Source organism: Candidozyma duobushaemuli, assembly GCF_002926085.2.
Source record: "Candidozyma duobushaemuli strain B09383 chromosome Unknown A_B09383, whole genome shotgun sequence".
Classification (NCBI taxonomy): Eukaryota; Fungi; Ascomycota; class Pichiomycetes; order Serinales; family Metschnikowiaceae; genus Candidozyma; species Candidozyma duobushaemuli.
In genome coordinates this window covers 3,390,660-3,413,318 of record NW_020289901.1, presented here as the reverse complement: position 1 = coordinate 3,413,318, position 22,659 = coordinate 3,390,660, and the positions used below count along the sequence as shown (strand labels likewise).

Below are 22,659 nucleotides of genomic sequence, written 5' to 3'. Positions count from 1 at the left end.
ATCGCCCGCAGGTTTGCCCCACCATGGGCTGCATAGGACGTGCACAATGTCGAGGGGCAGATATGCAGCAACAGAACCACAAAACAAAGTTTAATTCTCACCATCTATTCTTTTCCATGTACAACATTGTTGACTCCCACATACACCTCATAGACGACTCCTTAAAACACATATGGCGCCGTGAACAGCCGGACGTGCTTGCAGGAAACCACCGTCTCGAAGAATACACTAGTTCCAGTGATTCACGATACACAGTCACTGGAATCGTCTGGATCGAGGCTCTTTGCTCCCATACGCTAGACAATGGAATGGAGGGTATGAAAAACGGCATCGAAGAGTGCAAGTACGTTCTGCGGTACAACGATGGCGAGAAACCTGGATATGTGAAAGCGATGATTCCATTGATTCCACTTCCCTGGGGTACTCAAATTACTGAATACGTGGATGTATTGAAGAAAGAGCTTGGACACCAGTACAAACTCGTCAAGGGGTACCGGTACCTTTTCCAGGACAAACCGCCCAAAACCATGTTGGATCCAAAAGTGATCGAGGGGTTGAAGTGGCTTGATGCAAATGACTATGTTTTTGACTACGGCATCGATGTGCACAACGGCGGAATCTGGCAGTTCGAAGAGTCTGTTGAGCTCTTTCGCCAGGTGCCCAACTTGAAGTACATCATCAACCACTTGACCAAACCGCACCTTGAGCTTGAAGTCGAGGGAATTGAGGAAAACGAGCTTTTCATCAAGTGGAAGGCTCTCATGACTGAGATGTACAATCTCACCCCAAACTCGTACATGAAGCTTTCTGGGTGTTTCTCGGAACTCGCCAACGACACCCCAAGGACCTCAAGAGAATAGCTGATTTGACCTTCCCCTGGTTTAAAGTCACTTATGACCTCTGGGGAGCTGAAAGAACAATGTGGGCTAGCAATTGGCCTGTGACGAATATATACGGTGCTGATGAGTTGAGCTCCCAGTGGTTCACGGTATCGGAGGATCTTTTGGATCGTGTGGGCGCTTCCAAAGAGGACAGAAGGAAGATCTACGAGACCAACTACATCCAAGGGTATAATCTATGAATAGTTAACGGTCTAGCTTTCGTTTTGCTGTTCTTTTCTTTGTTTTTTCTTATTTTTTTCTGGAATCCAACTATGCCGTCTTAACAAACATCCGTTTCAACTAATGGAAATTCACAAGGGCTCATGCTACTGGAAATTCACAAAGGCTCCACCGTCCACGAGAAGCTGGGCTCCGTTCATGTATCCCGACATGTCGCTGGCCAAAAACACAGCAGGACCGGCGATATCCTGCGTAACTCCCAACCGCCCAAGCGGGATTCTTCCCTCCATGTATGTTCTCTTGGCTTGATCCTTCAAGTCCTCCTCGTTGAGAACCGTCTGGATCGTGCCTGGAAGAATGGCATTGCATCTGATGCCGTAGGGGCCCAAAGCACAGGCTGTAGATTGAATAAGAGAGACAATTCCCGCCTTGGTTGGCGTATAGTGTGTTTGCATGGATCCTCCAACTAGAGCAGAGATGGACAGGATCCCGATGATGCTTCCGCCCTTACCCTGGTCCTTCATCTGCCTGGCTGCCGCCTGGATCGCAAAAAAGGAGCCGTTCAAGTTGATATCAACGGTTTTGTAGTAGATTTCCGGGTCCATATCGATGAACTCGGCAAACTGACAGATTCCAGCGTTGGAAACGAAAACGTTGATTTCGCCAAACCGCTCAACCGTTCTGGAGATCAAGAGCTTGCTTGTTTCCGGCTTGGAGATGTCGCCCGGCACAGCCAAGAAGCTTTCGAGTCCAATCTCTTTTCCAAGCTCCTCGGCAAGTTGGGCTTGTTCTTCACTGTCCAAGTGATTGACCACCACCTTGGCTCCTTGAGCCGCCATTTCAACCGCAATGGCTCTGCCGATGCCCGTGACTCCGCCCGTGATGGCTGCAACTTTTCCCTTCAAAAGCATGAGTGGTTTTTGGGTTAATTGAGGAGGAACATTATGGTAATTTGGGTTTTAAATGCGATGGTGCGAAGTATGGGGAAGTCGCGGGAATGATGGTGCGAGAAAAGCGGGGGTGGGGTCGGTGACTAAGAATTAGTGAGAAATTTGAGGAATTGATCCTGGTGGGGTTTCGATTTCGAAGAATCGTGCCTAAGAATTAGTAAAAAATTTGAGGAATAGGCATTCTGGTGGGGTTCCGATTTCGAAGAATCTAATTTCTTTGCTTGTGAAAAGATCTAGAAGACTCCGCTGATCTCACCTTAACTAGGAAGCTGCCTTATTTTCAACTCAACTTCTGGAAAACATATTGAGGTTCACTATGGAGGTCCTATAACTATATAGGTTTTGCCTGGGGATGTTATTTTTTCTGGCGTCCACTTAGTGAATGATCATGATCTCTTTTGTTGAGCTCGCTTCCTGAAAGGCTCAGATATAGCCACAACCAATGTCCTACCCTCACCAGCCAAGGAACTCAACAAACCTCCCCGAAGAATCCGAGATCTAGTACGGCACGGAATTTAGTCAACTCCCCAAAAATACGAAAAATCTGGTCCCATTTCTTTCCAACAATGGTGTATTTTTGGCGCTTCCCCTTGCCGAGGTTTCGGCCTATTATGGCAAGCTCGAAGTCCGAGGCGGCTTACCTCATTTATGCCGAACACCTTTCGGAAGTATAATGATGCGGTCCGTGTCTCAGGATTTACAGAAAAACTCCCGTGCAGGTCTAGCGAGTCTGCGGCGTCCCGCTAAACCCATCGAAGAAAGCAAGCAGAGGGAACGTTGTCTGATATTGAAGAAATGACGTAGAACTAGAAGATACTAGATTATGGAGAATATCTTAGTCTCTTCTTTTATCTCAATTGCTTCTCTGTGTGTTCTTATACCACTTCCTCTGCGGGCGGAATATAAACGAGCCGGTGCGGCGCAGGCCTCCTCGAGTGCATCAGCTCTATTTCCCCACCTCCTATTTACTTCTCACCACCACTATATAAATGGGCCTTTCCCTCCGTCTTGCTCCTCCTTATCAAATAGGATTCCACAATGGAGGTGAAACAAATTGACATTGACGATGTGATCTCCAAGTTGACCTTGGAGGAGAAAGCATACCTTACCAGCGGTTCGGACTTCTGGCACACTTTCCCAGTCCACCGTCTTGGTATCCCTTCCTTAAGGTTCTCTGACGGTCCTTATGGTGTCAGAGGTACCAAGTTCACCGACGCGGTTCCTACGGCTTCAATTCCAAGTGGTACGGTTTTGGCGTGTTCCTGGAACAAGGAGTTGATGTACGAGCTTGGTAAGATGATGGGAGATCAGGCGCGTGCTAAGGGTGCCCATGTTCTTTTGGGACCTACCGTCAACATGGCTAGAAGCCCATTGGGCGGCAGAAGTTTCGAGTCTTTTGGCGAGGACCCCGTTTTGACCGGTCTTTTGGCCTCGGCCTTGTCGCAGGGTGTCAAGGACAGAAAGGTCATGATCTGCCCAAAACACTTGGCCTGTAACGACAAGGAGGACAATCGTATGAATATGAACGTGGAGCTCTCCGAGCGTGCTCTCAGAGAAATCTACATGCTTCCATTCATGATTGTGCAGAAGTACAACGACCCAGAGTCGTACATGACTGCTTATAACAAGATCAGAGGAAAGCACGGTGCTGAAAACGAGTACTTGATGAGGGGCATTGTCGAGAAGGAGTGGGGCTTCAAGGGATGTTTCATGTCCGACTGGTTCGGAACTGTTTCCACTGCCGACAGTATCAACGCTGGCTTGCACCTTGAGATGCCTGGTCCTCCAATCTGGAGAGGCCGCCTTGTGGAAAACTGCGTTAGTCACAGGACCATCACTGAGGAGTCCTTGAACGAGGCCGTTAGAGGTGTTTTGACCTTGGTCAACGGTGCTGCTAAGTCTGGTATTCCCGAAAACGCTCACGAGGGCCAGCTCCATAACAAAGAGGTCATTGCTCTCAACCGCCAGGCCGCCAAAGAAGCACTCGTGTTGTTGAAAAATGAGGGCATTCTTCCTTTGCAAAAGAAGAAGGTCTTGCTCATTGGTGAATCTGCCAAAAAGGCCAACTACTGCGCTGGTGGTGCTTGTACTGTGAACGCTTACCAGACTGTGTCTTTATATGACTCTTTGGTCGAAAATCTCGGAGAATCAAACGTCGACTGGGTCATTGGTGCTCCAAACAGAAAGGTGTTCCCATCTTTGGCTATTTATGCCACGGAGAAGTCCAAAAAGCCCATAACCTACCGTACCTACGACGAACCAAGATCCGTGAAGGACCGTAAGGCTCTCAGTGAATTGGCCGTTCCAGAGGTCAATGTCATGATGTTCGAGTACGACCCTGCCAGCATCAGACCAGGCCACCATTTGCATGCCACATTCCTGGTGACCATCAATGTTCCTGAATCTGCGAAGTACAAATTCAACTTGAAGGTTGGTGGTACTGCCCGTGTTTTGATCGACGGTGAGGTCGCCGCTACTCATATCAACGATTACGAGTCTTCCAGTGACATGGGTAATAACGCCCCAGAGATTTACGAGGAGGTCTACTTGGAAACTGGCAAGGACTACTTGTTTGAGGTTGACTTTGAGAGCACCTCTGGCAAGGGTGGAATGCTGACTGGCTCCTTGCGCTGTGGTCTTGAAAAGGCTGTTGCTCCTGAAGAATACATCAAGGAGGCCACCGAGCTTGCCAAGAAGTACGAGCAGGTCGTCGTCGTCACTGGTCTCAACAAGGACTTTGAGACTGAGGGTATTGACCGCTCCACCATGGACATGCCACCTTACCAGGACCAGCTTGTAGAGTCTGTCTTGGAGAGCAACCCCAACGCTGTCGTCATCATTGAGAGCGGAACTGCGGTCACCCTTCCTTGGGCAAACAAGGCCAAGGCTCTCTTGCACTCTGGTTACCTCGGTGAGGAGCTCGGAAATGCCATTTTCGATGTTATCTTTGGTGACTACAACCCAAGCGGAAAGCTCACATTCACTTGGCCAAAGAGATATGAGGACAACTCATCTGCCACAAGCTTCGAACTTGATAAGAGCTTCTCCTTGACCTACCTCGACGACATCTACATGGGCTACCGCCACCACGACATTAGTAAGATCGAGCCATTGTTCGCTTTTGGCCACGGTCTTTCCTATACTACCTTTGAGTTCGACAACCTTAAGGTCGAGGTTGGCGACGACACTATTGAGTTGGCTGTTGATGTGAAAAACACCGGTAAGACCGATGGCTCTGCTGTGGTTCAGGCTTACGTCCTGCCTAAGAGCTCTTCTGTCCCTAACGCTGTCAAGTGTTTGAAGGGATTCACCAAGGTTTTCTGCAAGGCTGGCTCCTCGACAACGGCTAAGGTAAGCTTGGACAAGAAGTTGGCTTGTTCCTTCTACAACACCAACATCAATCAGTGGACTTTGGAGGCGGGTGATTACGATGTCGCTATCGGTTCTTCGAGTGACAAGCTTGAGGTTACCAAGACCTTCAAAATTGAAAAGAGTGCCAACTGGATTAAGCTTTAGTCCAGTCTTTGCTCAACTGACATATTTAGTAATATGACTCAGAAAATCATGTTCTATTTCCGTGTAAAGTCACCCTCTTCGAGCTCCACCGCAAACCCCCATTCGGCCTAATCCAAATTAGCCCAACCTTTAACGACTCTATAAACTGCAGGCTTTCATACCCTTCACCCAATGTTTTATGTTATCAAGCTTAATCAAAATGCATATCACCATATCTAACGTTTTACCTTGAGTATACAGCTTACACTTGAACAGACTTCACCATGAATTTGTTCAAACGACTTCGAGTCGAAATCTATACTTTGAGCCATTTCTCTCTTCGCTTAATATAGAAAATCAATCCTTTATTGATTTCTCACTAACTTAAATTTCTCCCCGGCTTGTAAGTTGAACCGCCAGTCCATGAACGAATTATCAATCTTCTATGCAATTTTTAAAAAATGGCGTGGCTTGCAAACCTTATTCTGTCAGCGCTTCTATTAGTACTTTTTATCAAGTGCCATTACTGCAGTCACAAAAAAAATAGGTCTTATCGCTATGTCAATCACGGAAAATAAGACGTGGGATACCTGATTGCGATTATCGAAGTATACTTGAAACAGGTCCATCAAAGCAAGTTTCCATATAGACGTGAAAACAAATACAGGCAAATGAACAATGACACCAACAGCAATCGCAATCTTGAGTTTGTCGTTGTTCATGCTTAAGTTCACGAGGATGGCGATAACTGTTAATGCTGAAAGCACCATCATTATGATTTCCAAAGAATATGGCCAAGCTATCAGCCTTTCTGTATTAGGAAGCAGTGTGATATCTTCATTACTTAGACCTTCAAAGGTGCAGACTCCATGTTTGCATGTTTTTCTTCTTTTCAACTCCAGTTCCATATTTTCTTGCAAAGCACGGTACTTCACTTGGAAGTTTTCTCCGAACAGCTCCACATTCTCCATACCATTCTGCTCAGCAATTTGTATGCCAATATCCTGAAGAATGAGATCCTCTATATGATTTCCTTTGTAGCAGACCTCCTTCGAATTATCGTTTTGTCGGCAAATTCCGAAGAGATCAACTTTGTATGTTCCATGTACCCATTCGTCCGGAAAATAGCTGGATATCTTCTTTGTCGGGTCTTCCATGAGACTTTCCATGGCAATAATGTCTTTTTTCATCGACGAGGTGAGTGAAGTATTGTACTCCGATTCTTTGTAAAACATACATGTCCCCTGGAGTAACACACTAGTATATGTGATGAAACAGAGTAGCCAAAGCAGAAAAATCAAGAAAGGAACATCATATTTCAGGATCTTGATATCAGATACGTTCTTGAACATCTGTCTTATTTTAGCAAAAAAAGTAAGCTCAGAATCGGTCTGTTCTTGAACTCCATTCCCTTCAGGATTGAGAGGCTGAGCCTCCAAATCTAATGTTTCTTCTTTTTCCATTATACTAGATCTATGGAACCTAAATTCAATTGGAGCTGAAACCCGGGACTTTATAAATATCAGAGATAATTCCAGATAATTGAAAGAAACAAGGTGTTCTAGCAAAGCAGAAGTATCGACTTTCATTTGAAAGAAATTAATTCACAGAGCAGTCACGCAGATCTTATCGCAAAAAAATAATTTATTCAAAGAAGACATGGAGTTACACACCCAGGTCATGATCTTTAGGAATCGAGGCGCATTTGTCTTCAAAGGCTCTCTTCAAAAGATGTCCCTTCTCACCAATTCAAAGGCTTTCCTTGAGCCCCTTTATCAGTCCAATGTGCTAGGAATAGGCTCATTAGCTTTCTTGAATGTATTTACATAACCGTGAATGATCCTACAGAACTGTGAATGAACGTGCATTCAGTATAAACGGTGAGTAGTAGAGAAGCAGAATTTGTGCTTTTTGATTCGTGTGTGTGTTTCTTCCGTAATTTATCTTTTATTTTACCCATTGGTCGAGCCAAAATTTTATGAAACATTTTTTGTAAATTTATAAGTTGGTGCGATTTCCATAAATGTGAGACTCGTTATGCATATATTGTGTGATATTGGACAGACTGCGAGAAAGAGATTCTTCAAAGATGTAACAAAAATCAGGTTTTCAAAAAGAACACCAAAAAACCTACTCAGATACATTTAACTAGCTTTCTGAAGCTATTTGGAGAGTCTCATTCCCCAGAGATTGATTTCTGGTGAGATACATAGTCAGGGTTTGGAATTGACGGAAACGACATCAAATGAACCAGCAACACTACAAGAATTCAAGGTTAGCTAACTAGAGTAATTGAAGTCTTGGAAAGAAACTCCCGCTAGAGTTCATTAAGGTCAATTAGTAGCATAGAGATAGAGCACGCTAGTGAATCCTTAGCCTGTCAATGTAACAATCACATATGACTAATGCCACAGTGAGGATCAGCTAACTACTCATGCAGATCAGTGAGATAGAGTAGATCTCTAGCTTTGAACGTTATGTTCGGTGAAACGAGCATTTCTTGGCATTGAGTCACAAGAGGCACAATGAGGTAACTGAAAAAAGGCAGCATGCGAGCATATAATGCAGTGTACCCGCATGGTATCTTATCTTATCTATCAACTGAGTGACACCAACAATGAGAGTGACAGGCATTATTTTCAACTTCTTTGTTTTGACCAACGTGGTATCAGCATACGGCTTAAGATGGGTCACGACTACACGTAACAGAGAATTATACAACTCACTGTTAGCCGCTCAACAGTTGAGGGACTGTCTAGGTGATGAAATTGAAAAGTACACAATTGACGAAGTTGACGGACTCGGACTTGATGTAACCGTGAAGGAGTACAGGATGGTGGAGTACAGAGGAATTGACAAGTTGGTACATGACTGTATGCATGAGGTAACAGCTGCTGTTACAATGCAAGTGACTCCAAATGAGCAGTATATGAAAGACGAGGAGAAAAGATTGCGGGCTGAATTTGATTCTCCTGCTGCTCGAGCTGCTCGGACTTGCTCTCGTTGTACCTCGTCGCAATTGGAACAAGAAGAAACAACGTTGCCGACTCTTGGTGCATCTGACAGTGTCAACCAAAGCAGGTTAGTTTCCAGCATCGAGAATTTGATGCCTTCGCTCTTACCTTGGGAACATGATATGGGGAGTTTTGGGTCAAAGCCCATTCCAACATTTTGAGAAGGTGGTCGCCAAAACACCAATTTAATGAATAATCATTCTGCTTAAAGCCTGGTGGAGTATGTCCCCTCTCTCAGCAGTAAGTACACTAATCCGTGCACTTCATCAAAAAGGACCTGGTTGAAGTGTTCTCTTTTTTGAACACCTTCGAACCCAGTGGAGTGACACTTTTGCACGTTGCCGTCATGGATATCTACAACAACGAACTTCCCGATCCCTTCCTCCACGACCAAAAGCCCTCCGTGAAGAAAGCTGAACCACTGGAGGAACCCTGTGCATGGAATTTTGAGAGTTTCTCCCCACCGTAGACTTCCAATATCAAGACTCCTGATTTCGATTGTGTTTTCAGTGACAGCTGCAAATATTGCAGTATTTCCTTCAACGACACGAAACAAACGGTACACGGTATGTTCTTGCTGCCAAATGGAAAGCTCTGAATCCTTTATAACAAAAACGTCTCGCTCCCCGGCAAAAGAAACAAGATCTCCTTCCACAGATAGATCTTCAAAGTAGTTACACTCGGCAATTTTCTCATACGTCGCCTTCCCTGAAACAAATTCACTTAACGGTGCCCTAAATAGCGGTCCAAAGTAGCCTGTGCCTAAATAAATGTAGTTCTCCGAAAAAGCGATGTCTTCAAACAAGCTGCTGTAGTCTATTTCATAGCCATATGGTGACTCCTGCTTTGCAGTTTCTAGCACATCCTTGAACAGTTCGAGTTTGAGGTCAATCTCCTGCCCTAGTAGCGTAAACGCCTGTAAGGGTTCCTTGTCCGTACACAAAATCTGAAAATCTTTGGTCCTCAAGGCTGCTCTACAATAACGACGTGCTTTGGTGATTTCAACAAATGGACCCTCATCGAGAGGTAATTGTACCACCCCAAGCTCTTCGCTCGAGGGCTTATAGTAAATGAGTTCGTTCGGGCTTTTCAGATCACCAGACATTACAAAAAGCTCCAAGTCTGGAACCAATTCTGGTTTAGCGTTCTTCAAAAAGTGAATCATCCTTTGCATCTTCTTGTTTATGGCGTTCCCTTGCAGGTTTAAGTGAGGAGACTCTTTGTTCGAGTTGTGTGAGTGGTATGACTCTTTTCCACTGGAAGCTTCCATAGTACTGTAATAATAGTGAGGTTATATCGAAAAGTGCTTGTTTTATCGAATGGTACGTAAGTATGATCATTTCCAGATACGAGATATCGTGGCTAGGCCAATGCAAACTGCACACGCTTCTCGTAAATTTGAAAGTTCTGCAGAATGCCAATCAGCTGCATACTTGACCGGATGATATCAGCAAAGATTTAGAAGTCTTTTGAAACGATGGTTTGGATATCTATTATAGAAAGCGTGTATCTGGACGAACGATAAGGATTTCTTGTAATCTAATATTGTGGAGCTAGGTTCGGCCAAACAAATCGAAGGAAGTCAAGCATGAACTAATCAGAAAAGAATTATGTTATCATCCAAAGCAAAGCAGACTTTTTGTATCCATGCTATGGTGTTTGGGTATGTAACCTCGACAATAATAGTTTCTGAGCATAAGCGGCCATTGAAAATGAACAATGAACCATCGACCCAAGTCTACAAACACTCCAAAAATCATCAGTTTTCACGGCGATGTAGGCTTTTGTTTCAAAGTGCCGCATTCATATATATATGTAGTTTCATGAGCATCTCATCATGGTGTGCTTTTAGTGCTTTGAGCTGAAGGTTTGGTCAGGCCCGCATAACACAAGTAATGGCGAGTTTAAACTGTGTGGCCTTTTTTCCTGTAAATGTCAAGTGTCAGCCAGCCTGTATGCCCAGACTCATCACTTCTTGTCCCAGCCGTAACTGGCTGCCAACCGACGCTGCAAATGTTCCTGAGCAGTAATCACCTCCAGAGCAGCAAAAGCTCCACGGCTTGTCAAACTCCTAAGAAGGGGAGAAGGAACGGGGTCCAAAGGCGTAGCATCGTTGGGGTGGCTGAAGAAAACAACAGAGTATCTGTCCTTCGTCTGAGTGCCCTCGGGAAATTGCACCCTGTGAATTGTCGACTTGAGGTATCCTGCCGTCCAGTACGAAAGCAAGTCTCCGATATTCACGACAATAGGAGCACCCTCGTGCTCGCCTGTAGAGGGAACATAAGGCACAGACTCCCATTTCTTCGAAACAGGAGAGTAAATCTGCAATCCCTCCTGGTTGGGCTGCTGGAAAAGCAACGTCATAGCACCGTAGTCTGTGTGAGCACCAGCACGAATCTTGACTTCAGGGCTTGTTGAGCTGACGCTGGGATAGTGCAAAAAGCGAAGAATAGTACCAGAGGCGCTGTCTGGCTCAAACCGACTCTCAAACCACTCACTTCCGTCTTTTCCATCCTCAGACTCAATTTCCAAGGCGATCGCCAAAAGCTTCAACAAGCGCATCTTGGTGTCGTACAACTTCTTGGCTGTTTTCTCAATGAGCTCTCTTCTCAGCGGCTGCTCGTCAAACCAGTCAGGAAGAACTTTGGAGGACTTTCCCAGCGTGAAGTCCATGCTTCCGATGTTCAAAGCCTCCTTTGGATCACCTACAGCCAGCTTCTCAGGGTCCAACGTCTCCACGCCGTACCCGGTGTATCCGTGGTTGTACTTGTCGATGGCGTATTTCGACTTGTAGTCAAAGGGCAACTTGAAGAAATCTTCAGAAAGTTCAAAGATGGATGCAATCTCTTGAGGCGTGAAAGAGTGGCCCTTGATGAAAAGGAAGCCCTGCGTCTTGGCAGCCTCAAGCAATTTGTTGGCAGATTCAAAATCCAAGCTTGAGATGTCGATGATTTCCAATGGGTTTGTGCTCATGGTGCTTTTTTGATCAACTAGGATCGGGAGGTTTGGAGATGAGGGTCTCTTATCATGTTGACTCGCATGCCATTATTTTTTCCGCGTCGTTATCATTGCATAATTATTACCACCGAGCATAAGAGTCAGAATTCCGCACCAGGCGGTGGGCCAATATGGGATTTGGTGGGGTGAAAAAAAAAAAAGTCATTTAAAGCAGATTTTTAGAATCATTTAACTGTTCTTGCCACAATTCGTGCTTCGTGCTTTTAGGGTATCTTTTGGATGCGTCTTCTGGTGCTCAGACAGGGCATCGAACCTATAGGACTCGTCTTATTGGGGGAAACGAGGGGCACTAGATTTGTATGGAGAGGATGATAAAAAGTAACAAATTCAATTTCTGAATACTGTTATGTTGAGATGAAAAAATGAGTAGTTTGTCGGAAGCTATAGCTGCTCATTATGCGATTTGCTTTTGAGACAGAAGGTTGATTTAGAACACAAAATGTCGGCCATCAAACACTTTTTTTTTTTTTTTTTACTGATGTCTCTTTATTAGAGTGAAAAAAACTATATCTTTATAGAAACAACCTCCAATAAGATCTTATTATTCTCAATTTCACGAGACACTCAGGTCAGTTTCCCGAATGTCTCGCCGTGTTTATCGACCCATAGGACATATCTGTCTCACGGCCTTCTTCAATTGACGTATCAGAAGGGCAGAAGGTTGAGGCCTTCTTTCCTCGATTCACGGTGTCTTAAATAGGTAGCTCTCACCGTCTTCACAAACTTATTTAGTTTGCGAAAATGTCCAAATGTGTGTTCTCGTGGAGCTAACAATTTTTTATCGAATTTCCCTTAAACAGTCTTGCTACTACTCGATAGCTCTAATCTCTTGCCAAATCGATTTTCTTCATCTCAAAAACGTTTATCTATAGCTATAAGCAAATCATTATCGTTACTTTCCCCACAGTCCTCAGAAAATCCAGCCGAAGATCTTGTCGTAGAGCCACTTGAAATCCTTAGGATTACCCTGGGCTTCTCTGTATGCCTTTTCCTCGGCATCCTTGGCCCTGAAGTTCTCCTCCTCATAGTCGAAGTTCTCCTTGAAAGTGACCAAATCGACTTCCTCGGATGGAATGAGTCTGGTCTTCTTCCAGAACTTCCAGCCGAAGAACATGATTATGAACACGGGAAGCATGATGTAGCCCGTGATGAAGGTCTCGTAAGGGAAATCGTTGCCCAAGAAAACTGTGAAGTTTTTGGCAAGCATGACGAAACAACAGATGCAAAAGGCAAAGTAGGAGCCGAACGGCTGGCAGGGCGAGCGGTAGTCCAACTCTTTTCTCTTTATTCCTTGCACTTTCATTGCTCTCATGAAACGAATGTGGACAAATAGAATACAAGCCCATGCAATCAAACCGGCAAGCGAAACCACGTTCACGAAATGGTCGAAAATCTCGGCAGCCTCGGAGGACGTGGTCATGAATCCCAACAAACAGAAGGCAAACGAAAGTGCAATTCCGTACAATGGAACACCGTTGCCGTTGGTCTTGGAGAAAATGCGTGGAGCATATCCAGCAACAGCAAGTCCGTAGATGGTTCTCGATGCAATGTACATATCGGCGGTGGCAGCAGAAGTGACGAAAATCAAGATACATGCGTTGATGACGTGATCCAAGCCGTCGATCTGGGCATTTGTGATGGCAATGACGAACGGAGATGCCGAAGCTAGAGCACCATCTGAGCCCAAAAGCCTTTCATCGTTGGAAGGCACACACATACCCAAGACCAAAACGTTGAGGATGTAGAAAATGACGATACGGTAGAATGTCAAGCGAATGGCTTTGGGAATGGCTTTTCTTGGTCTGGAGCATTCGGAAAAGGTGATACCAACCAACTCGCATCCAATGTAGGCGAAAACACTGGAGACCAAGACAGAAACAAAAGAGACAAAACGACCCACATCGCCTTCCACAAGCAACCCTCTTGAGGAGTCTCCGTATTCCCTGAAAGCGCCAGGGTCCTGCCAGTACCGGAATCCAAGTCTGTCTCCTCTAGGGCTTCCACCCAAGGCTATAACAAGCAACAAGATGATAAGACCAAGACAAGTGCAGACCTTGACGACGGAAAACCAAAACTCTATTTCGCCGAAAAAGCGAACACCGAGAATGTTGATGGTGGTGATGATCACCAAAAGAACGGCAATCCAGACACCCGGATTGACCCGATCAGTGTCTACCCAGAATTCAAACGTCAAGGCACCAGCCACCAACTGGTTGGCAGGCACCAACAAAAACAAAAACAAGTAGGTCCAGCCGCAGGCAAAACCAAGGGCCTCGTCGACATATCTTCTGCAGTAGCCGGCAAAACCGTCTGCCAAAGGAATGAAAGTTGCAATCTCACCCAAGGAACTCAAAACCATAAACACAACAAAACCAATGACCGAGTAACTGATGAAAATTGCACCCGGCCCAGCCGTTCTCAAGGCAGAACCGGTTCCAATCAACAAGCCGGTTCCCAAAGCACCGCCAATGGCAATCATGGACAAGTGTCTGGCGTCCAAGGCTCTTCTCAATTCCTGGTCTGCTCCGGTCTGGTTTAGCTGTTCAGGGCGGGACAAGGACACGGCCAAGCCCTTTCCCGTATCCGTCGAAGCCAGATCGCTTTTCGTCTGCTTCTCGTAGTCGACGTTCATGATGTTGGGTCTGACGGGATATGGCTGCAAAATTCGGCAGCAGTGCTAGCTTTTATAAAAGGCGTGTGATAAGACAAGGCCTGAAGCGGCCAAGAAACGGAGCCGGTGGACCTGCCTCAGCGAGCCGAAATCAGCGATTAAAGCTTGGATAGTGCAGCCTGGGTTTGCGACTCCACCATCATCACTATCGACAAACGGTGCCAAGGTATTTCGCGTACTTGGCCACGCACGGGGTGGGTTTTCCGGGATTGGGAAAATATGTACTAGAAAAGCATTTTTATCAAAAAGCACATAAAGCGATTTCGCTCCTCGCCATCTCCCCCTTGACCTTCAAAAGGCCTTTACTTTCATCGCAACAGCGCTCACAACCGCAGGTGTAGTACTACAATCAACACTTCTCCACCACCTCTTGGCACGGCACACAGACAAGCAAGAAATACGGGGTACGCCCAGATGTAGGAATATCGGGCTGAATGTACATAGATAAGCTGATAAGAATGGGTGGATCGCAAAATGCCGTGTCTAAAAAAATAGAGGTCGTTGTATCTACACTATCGTGCACTATCGCTCGGGACATCGCTCGGGACATCGGACCATTGTTGGAAAAGTGTGGATTTTTCGGCGCCAGGGCGTTTGCGCCGTTGACAGCCACGGATGAGTCATCGTGTGATTTAAAGACTTTGATTTGCTGAAACGCCTGGGTGGCCTGTTTTGCGTATCTGCACAAGTTGGTGGTATAAGGTGAGCTGCTTGTGTCAGTACTGGAGAACGCCGAGGCAGCTGTCTTCTGATGTCTGTTATTGATGTTTTGGGAAATTGCCCCGCCCGGTACCTCGAGGCGTGGGGACCATTGAGGCGCTTGGATCGGATGGATATTTACTACTCCAGGACATTCTTTTCGTTTACTAGTAATCTAACCATGGGAGACACAGCAATACAATCTGTGAAAAGCGTAATTTGGAGGCTACTCCCACAAGTACTTAACCACCCTCCAACCACGGTTTTTCTCTGGAAGCTGTTCGGGGTTCTGCTCAACGTGCTTGAATAAGCTCATCAAATCCACGTCCTCGGGCTTCTTCAATGACGTTTTCTTGAAGAACTTCCAGAACAAGAACAACACCAAGTAGAGCGGGATCACAAAGTAGGAACTGATGAAGGAGGAGACGTTGAAGTTGCCATTCAAGAAGTTGTGATATCCGCCAGTCAAGAGAAGAATGACAAGGAAGAATAACGAAACGTACGCTCCAACGTGAGCAAATGGCATTTTGTATGGCAAGTCGTCTCTGGAGTAGCCCTGGGCCTTTAACGCTCTCTGAAGCGCAATATGGTTTATGGAAATGGCAATCCAGTTCACAAGCAAATTGGCACTTGTGAGACTTTGGAACCAGCCAAAAACAGTAGCTGCACCTGAACTAGCATTCATGTAAGCTAACGTCAAAAACAAGAGAGCCAATATGACACCATAGTAGGGCAAACCATGCTTGTTGGTTTTGAGGAAGATCTTTGGAGCCTGGCCCTTGGCTGCTAATGCAAAGAAGTTTCTGGATGTCAACAAAATACCCAAGTTGGAGGCGGAGAACGCAGAAGTTAACACAACGGCGTTAATGACACTGGGAAGCCCACGAATACCGGCATCCTTGATGGCTATCACGAAAGGAGATCCATTGGAATCGCCAGTACCATTTGCAATGTCCGGGTGTTCGGCAGACAAGATAAGCGTAAGCCCAAACACCGTAAGCATGTAGAAGGTGAATACTCTGAAGAAGATTCTCTTACCGGCGAGGTAGATGGAGTGTCTTGGGTTTTGGGTTTCACCAGCGTAGTATGAAATACCACTGATTCCACCGTAGGAATAGATCACAGAACCAGAAGCCTTCCACCAAGAAAGAAATTTTCCAAGGCTGCCGTCAGTGTAATACTCTCGAAATGGGGAGTCCTTCCAGTAACGAAACCCGATTCTGTCGACATTCTTCACACCCCCCAAGTCCATGGTGATGCAAAAAATGATAAGCCCGAGAATCAAGAACACCTTGAGACAGCCAAAGAAAAATTCAATCTCACCGTAAAAGCGAATGTTGTACGAATTACATGCAATGATCACAGCCAAAAAGACCGTGATCCAGACAGCCGGATTCAAGTCACTCCAGTAATTCATAATAAGCGCTGTTGCAGAAAACTCACTAGGGATGATAGATGAGTAGATTCCGATCCACCCAAGAGCAAATGAGAAAGCAGGATCCACGAAATGCTCACCGTGTCGAATAACAGCTCCTGTAACCGGCATCAAACAAGAAATTTCAATCTGGGCAAGCTGGTTCAAACCAACAATTATTCCGATAAACAAGTACGAGAGCACCATACCCACATTACCGGTCAAGTGCAAAGTTGATCCACTTGACAAAAAAAGACCAGTACCAAAAACGCCAACCAACGTCAACATCTGAATATGACGCTGCTTGAGTCCTCTTTTGAGGTTCCTGTCCTTACCAAAGATGTAGTCGTCAATAGGCTCAGGCTGGATCTCAGCATCGAGAGATTCAAGGTCCACAACGTTGACATCAACATTGTTCTTCTTGGAGTGGTCAGAAGGTCCCGATGAAACGCTGAATCTTCTCTCTGTGGCCGACATTTCCTTGGTCGTTGAGCATTAGGCGATCAGGGCAATATATATTGCACAGCCCAGCTGACTGCTTTCTTCAATTATGACCTAATTTCCATGTACAAAACCCCTTTGGCGGCCTTTGTTTTAGAGCTGTTGCAGCTCAATGGCAACACCCTGTCATAGTGGAGTTATTTCGCATACATTGATGTGATACTTGAACAATATGCGGCATCGTCAATTGCCCAGTGTGGATTGATCCTTTGACAGCTGGTGCATCAGAATTTTCACCGTAAAGAAAGAAACTTGAAGTCTCTACTTTGTCTAGAATGAAGAAAACTTCGCCATCTCGATTTGAGAAGTATCACTGAGAAACCCTCGTCTCCAGCTGATAGGTTTTTCTTTGTCTTCAGCCTCATCTCCTGATAAGGTCCGCACACCTCTTGCCGAATCAGCGATCCACACTTTTCATATTTATGTAACCTTGCTTCTGCGACAATAAACCGTCAAATTGATTAGGCTTTGCTGTGGCTCCCATATATAGGTGAAGAGAAGAAGCCGAACGTCTTAATTGTGCGAATAACGGTTGCAAATTCGGCGCCACACCTCTGCGAAAACCGGGGCACATTGCATCAAAAGCCTCACGAACCTTATCGAGGTGTCCCGGAAAAATATTTCCAGGGTGTGTTTTTAAAAAAAGCAGCAAAAAAAAGAAACGATTCTCGGGACATCCAGCATTGACGGGACCTTCCTCTCAGGCAAAACCAGGCAATAGTGTGGAAGCAGATGCAATACAAGAAAATGTCAGCTTGACAAGATAATCAAGAAGTCAGGGATGAAGCTTTCAAGAATCTTTTGAAGACAATTGTTTTAAAAGAAGCCTCGAGGATCCATAGTTTCCCAATTGAGTAGAGCTTCATGGATCGAGAGTGATGGCGAAATACAACACAAGCTGCCATTTGGTTGGTGCTTCAAATACTTGTTAAGCCATCGAGAGCATTTCCCTTCCGATCGACCTGGTGTTTCATTTAGAAGCCACAGGCCATTTTGAAGGTTCCCAGTCCCTGCATTCTTATTCAATTTACGCAGATGGAAGAATCACTCGATAGGAATTTTCCTCTATTTGAAGGGTTCTACTAATTGGCCCTCGGGTTGAGTTGCAACCTTATTTTGAATTTGGTGGGTTTCCGTCCCATTTCGTGAACCTTAGGCACGTCACATCTGCATGAACAGAAACTCTACCGTATATCAATCCCAATTCTCTAGTTCCACAAATAATATGACCCGCAGTGGTGGGCTACACTTTTGATTCTCACTACTCGTCTATTGTTTTGACTTCGTTTCACAGTTGTTGAAGATTATGTTTAACCAAGTGATGTGCAATTGTTCCAGATTTATGAGAAGGATCTTGATCTCAGAAGAATGTTTGAGGAATGTTCCTTCAAAACAAGGCTGGTTGTTTCCCAAAAATCTATCAGCTACATTTTGAAATTAAAGGGATTGTCAAATAAATTTTTTGGCTCAAACCTTGGAGCAAACGACGATTTTGTTGTTGACGAGACACCAGGCTCTGCTGCTCATAGGAAGCGTGCTGCAACGAATCCTTTGAATAGGAGGCCTAGAAAGCTAACCGAGTGAAAAAATTTTCTTGATTGTCTTGTCACTTTTGATGCATTGTTGTCTTGATTGGTGAGTCTCCATGTTTTTGCGCCGTACTCAATATGTTGCACAAAATTACACCAAGACTCACGAAAAGGTGACACAAAATTGGAAAGTCTCAGACTTCGATACCAGGACCCCACAGAATCTCAGAGAAACCTCTTTTGTGTCATTTCTGAATTGTTCTCGTGTTCCGAGCATTAAATCATCTGCAATTGAAGAAGAACAGTTTCCGATTCACGATCGCTATTGATTCAAAAGCTGCTCGGCGCCTTTTGGTGCCACTCGTTGTTTACTTCCACGCTCACAATTCACATAAGGTTTGGTCACTTATTTTTTTTTTTTTTTCTTAACTGATACCACTCTATTAGAGAAGAAAACATTATACTTCTAAAGAAACATCCTTCAATAAGATCTAAATATCCTCAACTTCACGAGTCCCTCAGGTCAGTTTCCCCAACGTCTCGCCGTGTTTATTGACCCATAGGGCATTAGTTACGAGACCGTAGATTCCGTGTAATGCAGCGCTCCAAAACCACCAAAGTTATCTCCGGGCTTTGTCGCCAATCGGTATAAAATGGGCTGTTTTGCTCTTAAAGTCAACCTCCACAATGAAACTTTCTGGCTTCTCGATTCCACTCTTACTCTCCATTGGAGCACTTGCTGCTGTCATTCCATTGAATGAAGAGGCCGCTGTTTCCACCGACGTCGAGCCTGTAGAGCATGAAGGTTCCATAAACAAAAGAGAAGTTGCAGCTCCTTTGCTCAGAGTGTCCAGACCAGCCAAGTCCAGGTACATTGTCGTTTACAACCGAAACGTCACTGATGACGAGGCCCTGGAGGACCAGAAATGGATCGAAGGGCTTGTGAGCCACCCTAGCAAAAGAGACGTTATTCCCGAAGGCGAGGACGGAGAATTGAGCTTCTTCAAGTTGTCCTTCTTCAGAGGCTACGCAGGCTACTTTGACCCTGACATCTTGAACAAGATCCAGAACAACCCGTTGGTCAAGTTTGTGGAGGAAGACGAGGAGGCCGATTTCTCCAGCATCACCACCCAAGCTGAAGCTCCTTACGGTCTTACCAGACTTTCCTCTCGCAACAAACCCACCTCTGCAAATTACACCTACGACAACGAAGGCGGAAAGGGCGTCAATGCGTATGTGTTGGACTCTGGAGTCAAGAACGATGCTGAGTTTGGCGACAGAGTAACCCAGGGTGCACAGCTTGAATTCCCATGGATCAATGGAGATATCCTTGGTCACGGTACCCATGTCGCTGGTACAATTGGGTCGAAAAGCTACGGTGTAGCTAAACAAGTCAACTTGACCTCAGTGAGTATTGTTACCCTTCTCGGTATAGTCCGGTCTTCGAATATTGTCAAAGGCTTTGAGTTTGCTCATGACGACCACGTCAAAAAGATAGACGCCAAGTTGCCAGGCTTCAAGGGCTCCACTATCAACTTATCTACCGAAGGTCTTGTTGCTCATGCTATCACCGAAGCCATCAATGCTGTTACTGAAGCTGGAATTCACGTTGCTGTTGCAGCTGGAAATACCGCCCTGGATGCATGTTACTCTGCTGCCGTCAACACTAGTGCCATTATCGTGGGTGCTATAGACTCAAACGACACACTTGCTGATTTCTCCAACTTTGGCAAGTGTGTGGATATCCATGCCTACGGTGTCGATGTGCCGTCTGTGGGTATTCTTTGGTCTCCCTCTGTCATGAGCGGAACTTCCATGGCCACTCCTCATGTGACGGGTTCAATGTCTTACTTGATCTCTTTGCAGCCAGGTTTGACGTCTGAGTTTAACACCAATCTCATCAAACCTGTTGAGTTCAGAAGTCAGTTCCTCAAGTACGCAACACAGGGCAAAGTGAAGGGTCTTCCTGCTAAGAATCCCAACAGACTTGCCTACACCGGTGGTCTGAATCCGCTCGAGTTCTGGGGTAAGTAGGTTGCAGACGATGGCGAGGAGTTCAGCGATTATGCCCCATTCCTGAATGATTCAGAGGATGCAATTATCGATGCATAGCGGCCAAAAGAATATTCGAATTTTGTATGAGGTATTCGTAGTTTTCGTATCAAGTGGGAAGTACTACTTACCATTTTGTATATTCCGTGCAGCTTCCCGCATGAGACAAGAACCGGAAACCTGAAACACCATACAAAAATCCAGATCTTGACCAAAAAAACTCTGTTGATGATATATTTATAATGAAGGTAAACTAATTAAAGGGTGTATCTTGCTTTACAAATATCATCAGTTTTGGCCGCTTAAATCCCCTATCTTTTAATCCACCGCTTTGGCATATATTCGCACCTCGCTTAGACGTACATGAATTGACGTGACGTGCACTAAAATAATGAAATTTTTCTCAGATCTTAAAGTCTATCCAATTCGGCCGTAATTCTTGGAACATCAGTATGCTGTCGTCACTTTACTGTTCCATGGCCCATCTTAGAGCACTCAATCCTACGCATTTCTCCGATATCCCGAAGCCATAGAGCCATTTACCAAAATCAAACTAAAGCTTTGAAATCCCCTCAGTCGAATGCAAAAAGCAGTTACCATTATCGAGCCCACCTGGCCAACCTAGTCCACATACCATTGACGTCGAAGTCATCCTCCTGCACACACCGCATCATCAAAAGCCCCACGGTCTGAGGACATATGCGGCTGCTATATCGCAGAATAATGACGTCCAAACATATAAGGCGTTCAATCGCCTCCTTTCCTCTTTATGTCTAAAACACGGCTTGAAATCAACATTGAAAATCCTCAGCTATACACAACCGGCGATACCGTTCGAGGAAGCGTCCAATTGATTGTGGAAGATCAACTTGATCTACAGTACTTGGATGTGGAGCTTTTGGGTATAGCCAAATCGAGAAACCACACCACCAACAATGGCTCTTACACTACCGGAGCAGAAACGCACAAGCTCATTCAATTAACACTGCGAGCTTTTCCACCTCCTGAGGTCCAGGGCAACTTGAGCTCTAAACGGTTTACACTAACGAAGGGAGAATACGCGTATCCTTTTGAGTTTACCTTTCCTGATAAGCTGCACGTTGCACAATGCGTCCAAGATAAGAAGTTTTTTCACTCAAAGTACTATCTTCTGAAGGACAAGCGGGATACTGTGGCGCTAGTGGGCAGTTTCTTTCACCAGGAGGCCAATCCAGACGACTACTGCAGGGTCCATTACAGCGTAAACGCCAAGGTGGGCACGCCACTATTTCACTTTAGTATCAAGGACTCGGTTCCGGTATTTTTTGCCCCTCGCAATTCGGAGATTGTCTATAGTCTAAGGCATCTTTCTGACAGGAGCAGGAACCTCCTCGATGACACCGACCACACATTCCTGCGAGTGAAGTACAGCATAGACGACGAGGCGAAGGAGAAGAAGGGTTCCTTCATGAGGTTGTTTACCTCTAACAGCGTGAAGGTCCCGTTTGAGCTCAGAGTCAGATTCAAAGAAGAGTGCCGCATAGACACAGAAAGAGGCACCACTTGCAGAGTGCTTGAAGGCGGAAAGCGTCTCTCCAGTCTTGTAGATCTTGACTTGTTGACATCCTTCTCAAATGACAACCTTTTGGACGCTCTTGGTGTGAACAGGGCAAAGTCTGGATCGACGAAACCCCCCACAGTCAAAATAACCCATGTCAAGGTCAAGATTATCCAGTTGATGCGCTTCTTGGGAGCAACGGAGACGTATCTGGAGGAAAAGTTCGAGATACTCAACCAGGACCTCGACGTGGAGGTGCCGTTTAGTGATTTTGAAAGAACCGAGGATGAGGCGTCGGAACTTTACGACCGATCGCCCTCGAAGTATCAGGATAAGGTCGATCGAAGGATTTGTTATCGCTTGAGTCTAGACCCATCCTGGTGGGACTGCTACATTCACGACATTGGCCAGTCCTTCTTGACCTGCAGTATTCGAAAGAATGTCAATTTGTATATTCGTTTAACGTTGGTCTCAACCGACGAGCCAGAGAAGGAGATAAAGATCAAGAGTACTTCGCCGGTGGTGTTCCTCAGGCAAGAGGGCCTGGAAGGCCTCGTTCCATTCTTAGAAGGCGAAAATGCCGAGCCACTACCGGAGTACATGCCAGCACCGCCTGGCTACGAGAGTGAAGAAGAGGACGAGAACAAAGATGAAAAGAAGAGCAAAATATTCTCTTTGAAGAAAACGAAATCTTAACGTATATGCTGATATGAAATCA

At 45.4% G+C, this 22,659-nt stretch overlaps 11 protein-coding genes across 11 annotated transcripts; 5 read left to right on the top strand and 6 right to left on the bottom strand. All coding sequences in view use genetic code 12, as the record gives it.

Annotated features, from left to right (window-relative positions):
- Nucleotides 1-116: 116 nt before the first annotated feature.
- On the top strand, nucleotides 117-1,081 carry CXQ87_001529 (amidohydrolase family protein; the record flags this gene model as incomplete). The annotated part of the gene is made up of 2 exons (XM_025480065.1): nucleotides 117-811; nucleotides 856-1,081. 2 exons carry the CDS (start codon nucleotides 117-119, stop codon nucleotides 1,079-1,081), a joined length of 921 nt encoding a protein of 306 aa, XP_025339538.1.
- A 126-nt stretch (nucleotides 1,082-1,207) lies between these two features.
- Nucleotides 1,208-1,972, bottom strand: CXQ87_001528 (SDR family NAD(P)-dependent oxidoreductase; the record flags this gene model as incomplete). The annotated part of the gene is made up of 1 exon (XM_025480064.1): nucleotides 1,208-1,972. The coding sequence occupies one exon, from the start codon at nucleotides 1,970-1,972 to the stop codon at nucleotides 1,208-1,210; it is 765 nt and encodes a 254-aa protein (XP_025339537.1).
- Nucleotides 1,973-3,049: 1,077 nt separating this feature from the next.
- CXQ87_001527 (beta-glucosidase) lies at nucleotides 3,050-5,527 on the top strand (the record flags this gene model as incomplete). Its single annotated transcript, XM_025480063.1, has 1 exon — nucleotides 3,050-5,527. One exon carries the CDS (start codon nucleotides 3,050-3,052, stop codon nucleotides 5,525-5,527), a length of 2,478 nt encoding a protein of 825 aa, XP_025339536.1.
- A 479-nt stretch (nucleotides 5,528-6,006) lies between these two features.
- Nucleotides 6,007-6,969, bottom strand: CXQ87_001526 (uncharacterized protein; the record flags this gene model as incomplete). The annotated part of the gene is made up of 1 exon (XM_025480062.1): nucleotides 6,007-6,969. The coding sequence occupies one exon, from the start codon at nucleotides 6,967-6,969 to the stop codon at nucleotides 6,007-6,009; it is 963 nt and encodes a 320-aa protein (XP_025339535.1).
- A 1,154-nt stretch (nucleotides 6,970-8,123) lies between these two features.
- Nucleotides 8,124-8,681, top strand: CXQ87_001525 (uncharacterized protein; the record flags this gene model as incomplete). Its single annotated transcript, XM_025480061.1, has 1 exon — nucleotides 8,124-8,681. The coding sequence occupies one exon, from the start codon at nucleotides 8,124-8,126 to the stop codon at nucleotides 8,679-8,681; it is 558 nt and encodes a 185-aa protein (XP_025339534.1).
- Nucleotides 8,682-8,725: 44 nt separating this feature from the next.
- On the bottom strand, nucleotides 8,726-9,790 carry CXQ87_001524 (uncharacterized protein; the record flags this gene model as incomplete). The annotated part of the gene is made up of 1 exon (XM_025480060.1): nucleotides 8,726-9,790. One exon carries the CDS (start codon nucleotides 9,788-9,790, stop codon nucleotides 8,726-8,728), a length of 1,065 nt encoding a protein of 354 aa, XP_025339533.1.
- A 698-nt stretch (nucleotides 9,791-10,488) lies between these two features.
- Nucleotides 10,489-11,493, bottom strand: CXQ87_001523 (isopenicillin N synthase family dioxygenase; the record flags this gene model as incomplete). Its single annotated transcript, XM_025480059.1, has 1 exon — nucleotides 10,489-11,493. One exon carries the CDS (start codon nucleotides 11,491-11,493, stop codon nucleotides 10,489-10,491), a length of 1,005 nt encoding a protein of 334 aa, XP_025339532.1.
- Nucleotides 11,494-12,448: 955 nt separating this feature from the next.
- CXQ87_001522 (uncharacterized protein) lies at nucleotides 12,449-14,170 on the bottom strand (the record flags this gene model as incomplete). Its single annotated transcript, XM_025480058.1, has 1 exon — nucleotides 12,449-14,170. The coding sequence occupies one exon, from the start codon at nucleotides 14,168-14,170 to the stop codon at nucleotides 12,449-12,451; it is 1,722 nt and encodes a 573-aa protein (XP_025339531.1).
- A 964-nt stretch (nucleotides 14,171-15,134) lies between these two features.
- On the bottom strand, nucleotides 15,135-16,799 carry CXQ87_001521 (uncharacterized protein; the record flags this gene model as incomplete). Its single annotated transcript, XM_025480057.1, has 1 exon — nucleotides 15,135-16,799. One exon carries the CDS (start codon nucleotides 16,797-16,799, stop codon nucleotides 15,135-15,137), a length of 1,665 nt encoding a protein of 554 aa, XP_025339530.1.
- Nucleotides 16,800-19,039: 2,240 nt separating this feature from the next.
- On the top strand, nucleotides 19,040-20,386 carry CXQ87_001520 (S8 family peptidase; the record flags this gene model as incomplete). Its single annotated transcript, XM_025480056.1, has 1 exon — nucleotides 19,040-20,386. The coding sequence occupies one exon, from the start codon at nucleotides 19,040-19,042 to the stop codon at nucleotides 20,384-20,386; it is 1,347 nt and encodes a 448-aa protein (XP_025339529.1).
- A 787-nt stretch (nucleotides 20,387-21,173) lies between these two features.
- CXQ87_001519 (uncharacterized protein) lies at nucleotides 21,174-22,637 on the top strand (the record flags this gene model as incomplete). The annotated part of the gene is made up of 1 exon (XM_025480055.1): nucleotides 21,174-22,637. The coding sequence occupies one exon, from the start codon at nucleotides 21,174-21,176 to the stop codon at nucleotides 22,635-22,637; it is 1,464 nt and encodes a 487-aa protein (XP_025339528.1).
- Between the last annotated feature and the right edge of the window lie 22 nt (nucleotides 22,638-22,659).